Raw genomic sequence first — 11,692 nt, 5'->3', positions numbered from 1 at the left:
GTTGTTTATCCCAAGAAAGAATTTGTTCCGCAGACTGCGACTTCGAGGTGTCAGTGACGTCAACGGCAACTCACGGCCTGATAGATCCGTCGACACCCTGGGTCCATGAACAGCTCTGATATCTTTTTCCCTGCATCACTATTTCTACATCTATGACTTTAGGACACCTTGTTCCCTTCACGATAGTCTAGAGCGTCACTATGCAAAGACAATGGGTCCCTGGTCATCTCTATGCTTAACCACAGACCCGAGGCCAATTTGACAGGCGGGCAAAAGAAACCATCAGCAGATTCTGCGTTCATGATCCCGCTTTGAAGCAAACACTGGATTCCTCTCATTCAAGAAGTGATAAATATACAGTCAAAGAAAAGACACAACCCTCTGAGACAAGAGGTGGTGACACGTGAGGAGTTTCCCTTCTCAGACGTATTGTTGACCACAAGGCTGAGTCAAGTCTCGGCAGACTGATTACTGCAAGACTGCAAGATGCAGCCTCATCTTTGTTGCCAGGAGAAACAGTGATGGAAACCTCGTCATGTGCATTCATAACAAGGCCGGGTGAAGGAGGCTGAGGCAATGGTGGCTTCGTAGCCTGGGGTGAGGTTGCAAGCGACGCCCTCTCCAGCAAAAACAATCACCGGCACTTCTTCCAGGGAAGGTGAGTGCATTGTCTTTAGAATCTCAAAGACGGTCTCCATCTGCCATTCGCGGTGCAGGCAACCCAGGACCAATAGATGCAGCATCGTTCAGCAGATGTTGAAACACGCTGCACGCGTCTTGGTTAGACAGCCTCGTCTAGCCTCGTCTAGCCTCGTCTTGGCGGGACCAGAACGCGTCTAAACTGCTTTAGGAAATATGTTGGTCCACTGCCTTATTCGGCCGCCATTTGTTTATATGCAACCGCTTTCCCGGCCACATCTTCTTTTCGTACTTCTACAAGTCGGATCCTTTCTTCAATACTTTGGTTGCTTATTGCTTATTGTTATCAACATTTTTACATGATCCCATCCGCACACCATCATGGCAGATAACAACCCCACAGATACAGTACCAGTCCGCCGGTCCAAAAGACCAAGCACGGCCATCTCTCCCATCAAACCAACACAACAGGCAACAACTCCATCCAGAAAGAGACTTCAAAAGAGAGCTCGTTTTTCTGAACCACTGCTGCCAAATGGAACAACCGGTCTCACACCCGCCGTTGGCAAAGCTTCCCTGAAGACCCCCAAGAAGCTTAGAAGAGTGTCGACCCCAGCCATCACCCGATATCGGGACCACGATGAGATCCAATTTACTCCGTTCCGCGAAGTGCTCGACGCCAGGACCACCAGACGCATTCGACGACATGGCCTGAGCGACGAGATGAATCGGTACGATGCAGAGAAGAAGTCCAAGGTCGAGCTGCAACGCCAACTAGAGGAGAAGAACAAGGAGCTACAGGCCCTCAAGGACGAACTCGATGCTTCCAAACTCCGTGAAGCTTCCATTTTGCAATGTGATCCTGTCGACAGCAGCCAGAAGCGAATTGACCAGTTGGAAGCTGAAGTGGCCGAGTTGACGCAGAGAAGCAAGGATGACGATTCCGGACTCGGCAGCGACAACCACGGCTTTCAGATCTATGAGGACGACTCTGTTGGCGACGAGAATCAACCCATCGATCCAGAGGACGACGCCACGGTAGACCTGGAACTCGAGTCGGCGCGGCAAGAAAAGCAAGCTCTCTTCCGATCCAGCCAAAGCTCTTTTACAAACACAAACACCATCCACTTTGCAGACTCTCCTGCCCGTTCTTTCGGGGTATCGCAAACAACGCCCAACCCTCCCGAGATTCCTCCTCACGAACTGTCCAAAGAACTCCACGCCGCCATCAATCGAGCCGAAGAAGCCGAAGAGGCACTCCAGGCGATGACCGCCGAAGTCAAATCCTTGGGCTTTGCTTGCAACAACGACGACGCCAATGAATGCATCGCCGCAATCAAGACACACTTCCGCAACATGCGATTCGAGCTTGAACGCACCGTGCCCGGAGAGACAGTCATGTCATTGAATCATGCGCGGCTGATGCCCGAGATGCTTACGAAACTCAAGGCGGTTGCCACCAGAGTCCGGGACCGTGAAACCGAGTTGAAATCGATGCGAGAACAGCAGCGCTCTCTGCGAGGTAACTTCGATCACGCACTCGTGGCGACGGAGAAAGCGAACAGCCGGATCAAAGAATTGGAGGATGCCCTCGACAAGAACGCCGAAGAGATGCTGGAGCAGCGCATGCGGGCCCAGGCCCTGGAGCGTGACGTCCGGGAGCAAGAGGCCAACAATCAACGCCTCATTGGCACCATGAAGAAGTACGACGTGGAAGTCAAACGCCTGGAAGACCTAGTTGAGCTGGTCGAAGCCGAACAAGCATCTCGACTGCAGGACGTGCGGGCCGCCACGATCGCCGAATTCACCCAACAGCTCTCGGATCTGGATGCCAAAGTGGCAGCCGAGACGCGCGGGAGGAAGGCGGCCGAGGAATCCGCCGTCGAACGACTCAAGAAGATCAATGTAGTCGAGTCCGAGTTGGCCGCGGCGCGCCAGTTCTCCGAAGACATCAAGGAGGAGCTGGAGAAGGTCAAGGCCCAAGTGCGCGTTTCGGATGCAGAGCACCAAGCTGAAGTCGAGGCCTTGAATGTGCAGGTGCAGAAACTGCAAAAGATCAACTCCAAGCTCGAAGCGAACTGGAAGGATGAGAGCGCTCTCTGCGAAGAAATCATTCGGAATAACCATCATGCTCAACTCCGAACACACATGCAGTTTGAGAAGGATCTCATAAAGTACATCCGCGGCGCCAAAGTGCGGCACGCGAACTGGGAACTGGAGAGCGACGACATGCGCAGCGACGAGATTGTGGGAGAACCCATGACGCCGGCCAGCGTGGTCCGATTCTCCGAGTTCTCGGTCATCGACGAGGACGACACGGATCGGGACGTCGACGCGAACGACCACGTCGAGGGCAGGGTCGAACTGTCCCGTGGCAGGACGCGCCACCGCCGCTCCTCCTCCTCGTCAGTGACGTTACCTCCAACTTCAGCAGTTCCATGCGCGGGGATCCTCAAGAAGCGCGGGCGCAGACGCTATGACAGCGGGATCGGAATGGACTCTTCTTCTCTGAGCGACGAGATCGAAGACGAAGACGAAAGCCCCCGAAAGCTCCTGCCACCTGCAGGTGTTATGACTCCGGAGTTGAGTTCGGAGGGTGACGAGATCGAGATCGACTTTGAACATGACTTGAGTGTGAGGGTGTGACACCACTTTGGGTATTCGAGTTGCATGCTGCATGGATTTGACGATTTGAGGATGCCGGACTTCGACCCAAAAAAAAAGAAGAACAAAACACAAGGGAGGCAGGCAGCTATGTTGTTTTGAGTCCACCTCTACCAAAACCGAGAAAGCAGGATCCAGCAGCCCATGTTTTGAGTTGAAACCTGTCGACTGACCCGACGACTATCCTATCATCAACTTTCCTCCGACCTCCGACAAGGACAAAGGTTCATCTCCCGTCCTCTATCTCCCACCCACCCACCCAGCTGGACGACTGAGCTGCACAGCCTGCATAGCATATGCGTGGATAAACAACCTACCTGAATACACACCACATGCGGTGCCCATTCCTTGCTGTTTTGAGGCTTCCCAAAAAAGACAAAAACTCCTTCCTTCAAAGGGACACACTGAACGGATATCATTTCTTTGGGTCGGCTACGAGGGTGTAAAAGCTGGGTCATAGACCTATCTAGACGGTGCGGGGACGGGCTTGGATGGCATGCTATGGAATGGAAGTCCAATATTGGGTGATGTACCGAGTCCTGACATCCCCCAGACGAGGCCTTTCCTTTTTTTCCCCTTTCCCCTTTTTTCTTTCTTGGGTAGCCCATTACAGAGCAACCGAGGAGCGATGGCGCAACGGGGGTACCGGTGATACTCCTCCACAGACAGGGAGACCGCTCAGGGGACGGACGTGCTGTTCAAATTGAGAAGAATGGGGTTGCTTTGTTTGCAAAAGAGGCAAACTCGTTGTATGCACACATTACATACATAGACCCTTGAATCTTGAATCGGCGAGGGCCATGATCCCCCACCCATGAATTCCTCCTCTTTGAATTGAAAACGCATAAGCATATCTGGACCCTCGTGGGATCATGATGATGATGGAAAACCGTCCAAGAGCCTTTTCCCGGCCTTCACCTGTGGAAATCATTATGTTGATATTAAATGTGCCTTGAGAAGGTAGACAATAGCTATTACAACGGTTTACCTGAGGTACTGCTTGCATGCTGTATCGAGTGTAATTATGAGTGTGGATAGGCTGAGGCTGGAAATTTTTCTAGCATTCGCTCGATATCGACTCGTCGCTATCATGTGCAAGCCAGATTGTCCGTGCTCTCGCTGTTGCCGTCACGACAAGAAATTCTTCTGCCTTCATCCGTGCCTCCGTGCCCGTTCTGCGCTGGAACATCCGTCCTTGTCACAGCTCTAAGATGCATATCCACGGGTCCCAATGGCCGCCACGGCATAATGACCTGAAACTCATCCAGCGCAGTGTTGCCCTAGTGATCCACAAACGTCTCTCTTCTCGTTACAATGAGCTGGCCATCCCGGACAAGTCCCCAGTACACGCATTCCAAGTCCAATCCCATCATACGACATGTGCCTGTCTCGTTATTACAATTTCGATTAGGAAAAGTCATCCATAGCCTTATCAACCAACTGGACGCCATGAGCCTGACCACTTGCCGTAGGATGGCTCGAGGCTTCTTCATTCTGGCCACCAGAATTAACACTAGAGTTGGCAAGTCGTCTGCTCAGGCTCCCTGAAACGGCTGACCTCGAAACACCAACGGGCTTGCGGTTGCTCTTCAGTGATCCCGGCCGAGATCCAGTATTTGAGGCTGTAGATGTAGGGACAGGCGAAGTATCGGATTCCTGATCATGCTCGTCATCGTCTAGGGGTGGAGGAATATGCGGGCCCGGCCCTCCTCCACTGAATGTACCAGGTAGATTCACGCTCGCACTTGTGATCGAATCTGGTGAAGAGAGCATATGATCTTGACCATGGCTTTGACCGTTTGTGGTGATTGAGCTTGAGGACATACCCTCAGGGTTTCTCACCGTAGGTGGCGTAGCTGCATTCCTCTCTACGGCACTCTGATTCCTCACTTGAATGGGCGAGGACTCGTTGCTTCCAGGAACTTCGAGACTCCCTCGTTTCGTGGCAGAGGGCAAGCCCACACTGCTTACACTTCGTCCATGGCCCCCATCGGGCCTGGGACTCGCAACGACGGGAAACCGACCCATGCTCCCATCCGTGCTCTTATCTCGCCTGTGTCGATTCGTGGGTGCGGGCGACTTTTCTCGCTGTCTTTGTTCTCTCTGTTCCGTGATGGCACGCGCGCGAGCTTCCATATTCGCTCGTCGAGAGCTCTCGTCTGTAGTACTGACCGCACGCTGACGGTGGGAGAGACTGTTTGATCCTGAGAGGGTGGATGATTGCCGCTTGAGTTCACCGAAGATGGCTTCTTTATGCTCGAATAGGTCACGGATCAGCCGATATGCAAAACGCTCCTCCAGTGTCAGGGAATTCTCAGTCCGTGGGCGTAAGATGCATGGAGCTAGGACATTGGCGAGTGCCGAGACATATGCTTCATCTGCCGATGTCAGGTCAATTAGGCGGGTGAAATGGGTGGCTATGGCATCGAGAGTTGCGATGTTGTTGAGACGAAGCTGGCCAAGGGTAGATTGTAAGACTTTGATCCTGGGCAAGGCGTCGACTGAGTCGGTTGAGATGGGGTTTGGGATTGCGTCGGATGTCGTTGCGTAGATCGTCTTGATGATTTCGTACACTTGAGAAGAGACAAGCGAATCTGCTTAATGTCAGTGCTCAAGTCCTTTCCAGAGGAAGGCGGATAAACGCACCTGGCAATTCGAGGAGGTACAACTTCAGCACACTCGCGATGATGGGCATCTCGTATTTCTCCAGGATCTCCAGGGGTACTGGAGCACCATTGTTGATCTGATTGCGCAGGTGATGGGTTGCTGCCAGAGGGACATCCACAAGCCAGATATTTCGTCTCGCGTGGTCTCCTTCTAGGTCAGGGTAATGATTATCGAGGAATGTTAGTATGGAAGTGACAATGATGGGCACTCTTTTCCGATCTGCTCTCGCTCTCGCTTCCAAGTCAACACCGAAGGTCTGGTCGTCCACGCTGCCGTAGTAATTTTCGTATGGTGTGACCTTGGGGACGAACGCGCCCGTCCTGTAGTTTTCAAGCAGATATCGCAAGTCACCCATTGGCTGGATAGTTTCCTGGTAGAGCATCATGTGGTCAACCTGGCTCTGGAAAGATGGGATACTGTTGCTGATGGCGCCCGAAAAGTCCAGGATTACAGCCTTGATGGCCTTCAGACGATCTGTTTCACATCGCTCGAGGAATTTGAGATGATCCATCATCGATTCTTCGAGGTTGCACCTCAGTAGATCAAGTCTCCGGACGGCTGCCTTGTATTTCTCGTCCGCCTCTCGAGCCTCGCGTTTCAGCCGGTCCGCCTGCGTCTCATTGGGAAATGGGTTGTTCAGAGGGTTCCAGCTCTGCAAGGTCTCGGTGATATTTCCAACTGTTGGCGAGTCCAAAATTCCGTCTGCCGATGCGCCGGTAGTCGATCTACTCAACGGCCTCCTCTTCTCAGGCACGCCCGTTATTTGAAAAGTTCGCGGCTTCCATTGATATTTCATTCTTGAGCTATTGGCGAATGCGTTGCCCATGTTTCCTATCAGACGTAAGAACCCACGATCAATCAAATCTTGTCCAATCTTCTCAGCGTACCCGACGCTCGACGCCTTCATGTGTTTCTGGATGTAATCGGTGATATCCGTACCAGCGGAGACGTTCTGATACACGCCCAGTATAGGGACCTTGTGTTCGCCCAGGGGGATCTTCTCGAGCATATCGGTAAGCAGCGATTTCAGCTTTTCGTGCGGGTATGTTTCGTCCCCAATCTCAACCGGTAACTCTTCCATTTCTTCTTCTGGAAGGACAATCTTGGGCGGCGGCGGACTTTGTGGCTTAGGACTCTCCTTGGCTGGTCCGGCGAATGCCATCTTGTTTTCCTCTTCGAGATCCTCGACCAATCTACACTTGTTGAAGTATGCACTCCTTAGCTTCTTGACCACTTCTGCTTGCTTGTCGTGGGCTTTGATCTTCGCCTGCAGGTCGTCCTGTGAACTTTGTATCCGTGCAGCGTGTGAATCGCACCATCTCGAGAAGGGGTTAACCACGAGTTCGCGGATATTGTCAGCGATCTTCCGGTGGTTTTTGGAGGCCTCGACCATCTCGCCTCGGACGCCCTCGTATGCCTTCAAAAAGGGGAAAGGGTCAGCAAAGACGTTGAGCTTTGGAGCCTGCAATTGATCTCTACCTTTCTTGTACTTGCGCCATCATCTCTTGCGAACCCGCCCGTCATCCGATCAATGGTCGGGGCTATATCTCCCAGACGGTCGCTGTACATCTCTTCCGCATCTGCTCTCATGCTCGCAATTGTGAGCACCTGCTGGTTCTCCACCACGCCCTGTTGAAGCTTCTGGAAAAGCACTCCCAAACCCCCAGCATAGTCGGTGGACCAGAACGAATCGGTGAAGCCGGGCATCTTTGGCCTCCCTGCAGGAGGATTCTCGGCCTCCATCTATGATGGTTGAAGCAAAAGCAAAACCAATCAATCGCTTGCTGAGCAGGAAGATGTCGCTTTGCGCTAGCTAAATTCCACGGGAAAAGACTCTAGGGGTGCGCAGGCGCAGGTTCGCTGAGAAGGATTGTAGGCGCGGAGAGCAGGAGGGTGGTTACGCGGTTGGTCCAACTTGACCGCGAGCGCGTCTAAGACCCTAAAGTGCTATCGCCGTGGTAAGGGAGGAACAAAAGGGGAGGATAGATGGATCTAAGGGCAACTTAGGGACATGGTCAGCATACGAGTAATGTTGAGCGACAGGAATAAATTCATGGCAGTAGTTGGGCTGAATCTGAAACGGAAATTGAAGATGCGGTTTGGGGCCAGGAATAGCACCTGAACAGCACCTGCAAGCACCTGCAAGCACCTGCTGTGCCTCTGAAACATCATTGAGCGGGGACGAGCGCCACAGGCTCTACCCACCCCTACCGGCTGCACCAAGTGCACCAAGTGCACCAGCCAGCTGATCCTTCCACGCCTGGGCCACGCCTTGGGCCACGAATATTACAACGCTTTCTACTCCGAAAAGGGGGCCAGCCACATGTCTGGTGCTCCTGAATGGTTAAAGTACACCCAGCTTTTCGCCTCATGGGTGCCATGGCAGGCCCCTATCTCACCATAGTTGCCAATCTAAATACCTACGAGGAACCTACCTAGGTAGATTCTCATACTCGTATAGTCCAGGATTATCACCGACTTGAGGACGTTCTTCATCAACGCAAATAGCTCGGGCCAGACATGTTGAGGAATATTCATATTCATTTTCGTAACGGATGATCGAATCAGGAGCCCGTAAAAGATAGTAAGTACCCTTCCATTCCATTCTTCATTTTCCCTTCGACGTCGATGCATACACGGAATCCTGCCAGGCCTTTCGACATCAAGTGACCGGTGGACAATAAGCCTTGTTCCTTTCCATTCTCTCGTCTATCGCCCGGTCAGCAATCACAGCTTGCTTTACCGTTTCAGCACATGCTCAAAATCGCCTCATACCCCTCGTCGGAGACTGCGGCGGGGTAAACGACGACATGACCGGCATCTGTCTCCCAGGTGCGATGAAGAAGTCATCAACGGATAGTCAATCCTTAAGACCCAAATCTTCCTCGGCAGGAACAACACGAATGGTGTTGGTGTGACCCTGGCCACCTCTCCAGCCCTGAACGCAGACCACGCTGTCGCCTTTGGCCAGAACACCAAGCTTGATAGCCGAAGCAATGCCCCACTTTAAGCGCTTATCCACATCCTGTTGCCAGTCGACTCCTCTAAAGTCGGGTTTCGGTTCAGGGAATAGGAATGGATACACTCCGCGGTATAGGTGAGCATAGCGTGAAGCAATGGCGTTGCGGGTCACCATGATGATGGGGCACACTGGGCGGTATTTGGAGAGGAGGCGCGCCGAAGAACCACTAGTCGTAGAGGTTAGTCAAGGAAATCGCAGAGCTCCAGCTTAGGTAGACTTACCTGGTCGTCAATACAAGAATAGCGCCAGCGTTCAGTTCCATGCTGGCGCCCACAGCAGAGATGGCAATGGATTCGACAGTCTCAATAGGACGTGGACAGCTGGTCCTCAACTCATCAAACACGTTGGCGTAGGGGATAGCAACCTCGGCCAACAAGCATGTTTCGTGCATCATGGTGACAGCTTCCTTGGGATAATCACCTTTGGCCGTTTCACCAGACAGCATCACACAGTCAGCTCCATCCAGAACAGCATTGGCAACATCCGAAACTTCGGCTCGGGTAGGTCGAGGATTCTTGGTCATGGACTCCAACATCTGTGTCGCGCAAATGACGGGTTTGCCCTTCATGTTACACTTGGCGATCATCATCTTTTGGGCAATGAACACCTTCGCAGCCGGAATTTCGATGCCCAAGTCGCCACGTGCAACCATGACACCGTCAGTCTCGGCAAGAATCTCGTCAAAGTTGTTCATTCCCTGCTGGTTCTCAATCTTGGCAATGATCTGGATTTCCTTGCCTTTGGCGCCCAGGACTTGTCGAATATGCTTGATATCGTCTCCTCGCCGGATGAAGGAGGCAAAGATCATATCGACTCCGTTCTTGACACCAAACTCCAAGTCGGCAATATCCTTCTTGGACAAGGCGGGAAGGTCGACGTCTGTGCCAGGGAGATTTACGCCCTTCCTGGAGGAGATCTGACCATCATTGAGCGCTCGCACACGAAGAGTCTTGTCATCGATGATCTTGGTGACTTCGAAGGATTGAATGCCGTCGTCAACGTAGATCAACTTGCCGACATCAATCACCTTGGTAATGTTCTTGTAGTCGACATAGCTGATACAGATCAGTTTTGCTGTTGCGGCTCGCAAGCTTCCCCACTTACAGATTCTTGTCGTCGCTGGCAGTAGCATATTTGTCGTCAGTAGTGAGGTTCAGTTCAAGGCCAGCCTTGATGGGAATGTCCGCATCTCCGGGAGTGTTTCCTGTCCGGATCTCTGGTCCTTTCTTGGAGATATCAGCCATGATCTTTCAGACGAATTCTGTAACTGCACCCACGGTGTCGAGAGCGATCGCAACAGGGCGACCGGGATAGTCTTTGGCAGACTTTCTGGTGTTGTCAATGACAGATTGGTGGTACTGCACAGTATCAGCTACTCTTGCTACTCCTGTTATGAGACGTGTGTGTATACCTCATAAGAGCCGTGGGAGAAGTTCATGCGGACGACATTGAGACCAGCTGTGATCGGTTCAGTATTCATTCCCCTCCTTTTGAAACAGTGTCCTTTTTCACCCACCCTTCCTCAGCATGGTAATCTTCTCAGCAGAATTGGTCTTCGGGCCTGTCAGAGAAAATCAGAATTAGCTCCTGTTGTCCTAAATGTCATTGCTTTCGGCAGGAAAACATACCAATAGTGCAAATGATACTAGTCCGGCGGTGATTCTTCTTGGGCAAGTAGTCGATGTTGAGGTTGCACTGCCATTCCAGCTTGGTGCGGTTGGCGAGATGGTCCAATGCGTCACCCATTTTGTTTGATTGATATGGATATACAGTTCAAGCGGTGAGGTTGTTGGGCGAGGAACCTAGAATTGCTGGTAGGTCTCTCAGAAGAGCGGGAGTCGGCCGCCGAAGGACTAAAATATAGGGAGAGAAGCTCTGTCAGTGACAAACGTTGCAAACGCAGGACAGGGTCATAAAGACTGTCACAAGAGACAAGACACTTACTATTGACTCAAAGCGGGATACAGCAGGAAGAAGAATCAGGAGGTAATGAATGAATAGCGGTTGAAGGTATCACCGCCCAGCAAAAAAAATAATGGCAGCCGCTCGCGACGGGCAACGGACAACGGTTGAGCTCAACCCAGCCTAGCAAGCCTAGCTTCTAGCTGGGGCCGCAGAGGGTGAATAAGAAATGGAGCTCTCACGTCACGCTTATCAGGACTCACACGCTGTAAGTATCAGGCGAACTATAGGCTAATGGAATTCAGCAAACCGCGAATGGGGGCATTGAGATGGTTGGCGCCGGACATGAATAGATGGGGGGAGGTCCAGCTGGGTGATGGATCCCATTGAAACCTTGCGGCACCAGGGGAGCTGAAGGGATGCACCTAAGGAGGGGCCGCCAGCTTCCAAGTTACATACACAAGTGAGGGGCAGAGTCGCAGCGCAGGTGGTGATAAGATACGCGACTCCCGGAACCGCAACAATATTAATCCGTGGGACGCCCTCCGGCTGCTGCTGGCGCTGCTCGGGTGACCTCCGCGCATCTCGACTCCGCTTGCGCCTGCGATTAAACATCACATGTGAATAACAGGCAGGCTTGATTCCCGACTTCTTCAACTCTTGCACCTCATCCTCTGCTGAATATCACAGCAAGATCCCTCACGATATCTATCGACATGGTGGTAAGTCTCCATTGAAACGCATCAGACCTCAGAATCTGTGAGCCAACCACATGCATAGCTCGGACGCCTAACCCAC

The 11,692-nt window shown here is 52.3% G+C and overlaps 3 protein-coding genes across 3 annotated transcripts; 1 reads left to right on the top strand and 2 right to left on the bottom strand.

The window, feature by feature from the left end:
* Positions 1–1,020: 1,020 nt before the first annotated feature.
* Positions 1,021–3,285, top strand: Z520_11001 (uncharacterized protein; the record flags this gene model as incomplete). The annotated part of the gene is made up of 1 exon (XM_016781492.1): positions 1,021–3,285. One exon carries the CDS (start codon positions 1,021–1,023, stop codon positions 3,283–3,285), a length of 2,265 nt encoding a protein of 754 aa, XP_016627481.1.
* Positions 3,286–4,710: 1,425 nt separating this feature from the next.
* On the bottom strand, positions 4,711–7,677 carry Z520_11000 (uncharacterized protein; the record flags this gene model as incomplete). Its single annotated transcript, XM_016781491.1, has 3 exons — positions 4,711–5,897; positions 5,950–7,387; positions 7,450–7,677. 3 exons carry the CDS (start codon positions 7,675–7,677, stop codon positions 4,711–4,713), a joined length of 2,853 nt encoding a protein of 950 aa, XP_016627480.1.
* Positions 7,678–8,830: 1,153 nt separating this feature from the next.
* On the bottom strand, positions 8,831–10,738 carry Z520_10999 (pyruvate kinase; the record flags this gene model as incomplete). Its single annotated transcript, XM_016781490.1, has 7 exons — positions 8,831–9,158; positions 9,214–10,047; positions 10,097–10,218; positions 10,270–10,350; positions 10,404–10,450; positions 10,509–10,553; positions 10,621–10,738. The coding sequence occupies 7 exons, from the start codon at positions 10,736–10,738 to the stop codon at positions 8,831–8,833; spliced, it is 1,575 nt and encodes a 524-aa protein (XP_016627479.1).
* Positions 10,739–11,692: the final 954 nt, after the last annotated feature.

Source organism: Fonsecaea multimorphosa, assembly GCF_000836435.1.
Source record: "Fonsecaea multimorphosa CBS 102226 unplaced genomic scaffold supercont1.34, whole genome shotgun sequence".
NCBI lineage: Eukaryota > Fungi > Ascomycota > Eurotiomycetes > Chaetothyriales > Herpotrichiellaceae > Fonsecaea > Fonsecaea multimorphosa.
Note: the sequence above shows the minus strand (reverse complement) of the source record. Positions and strands in the feature narration are given on the sequence as shown.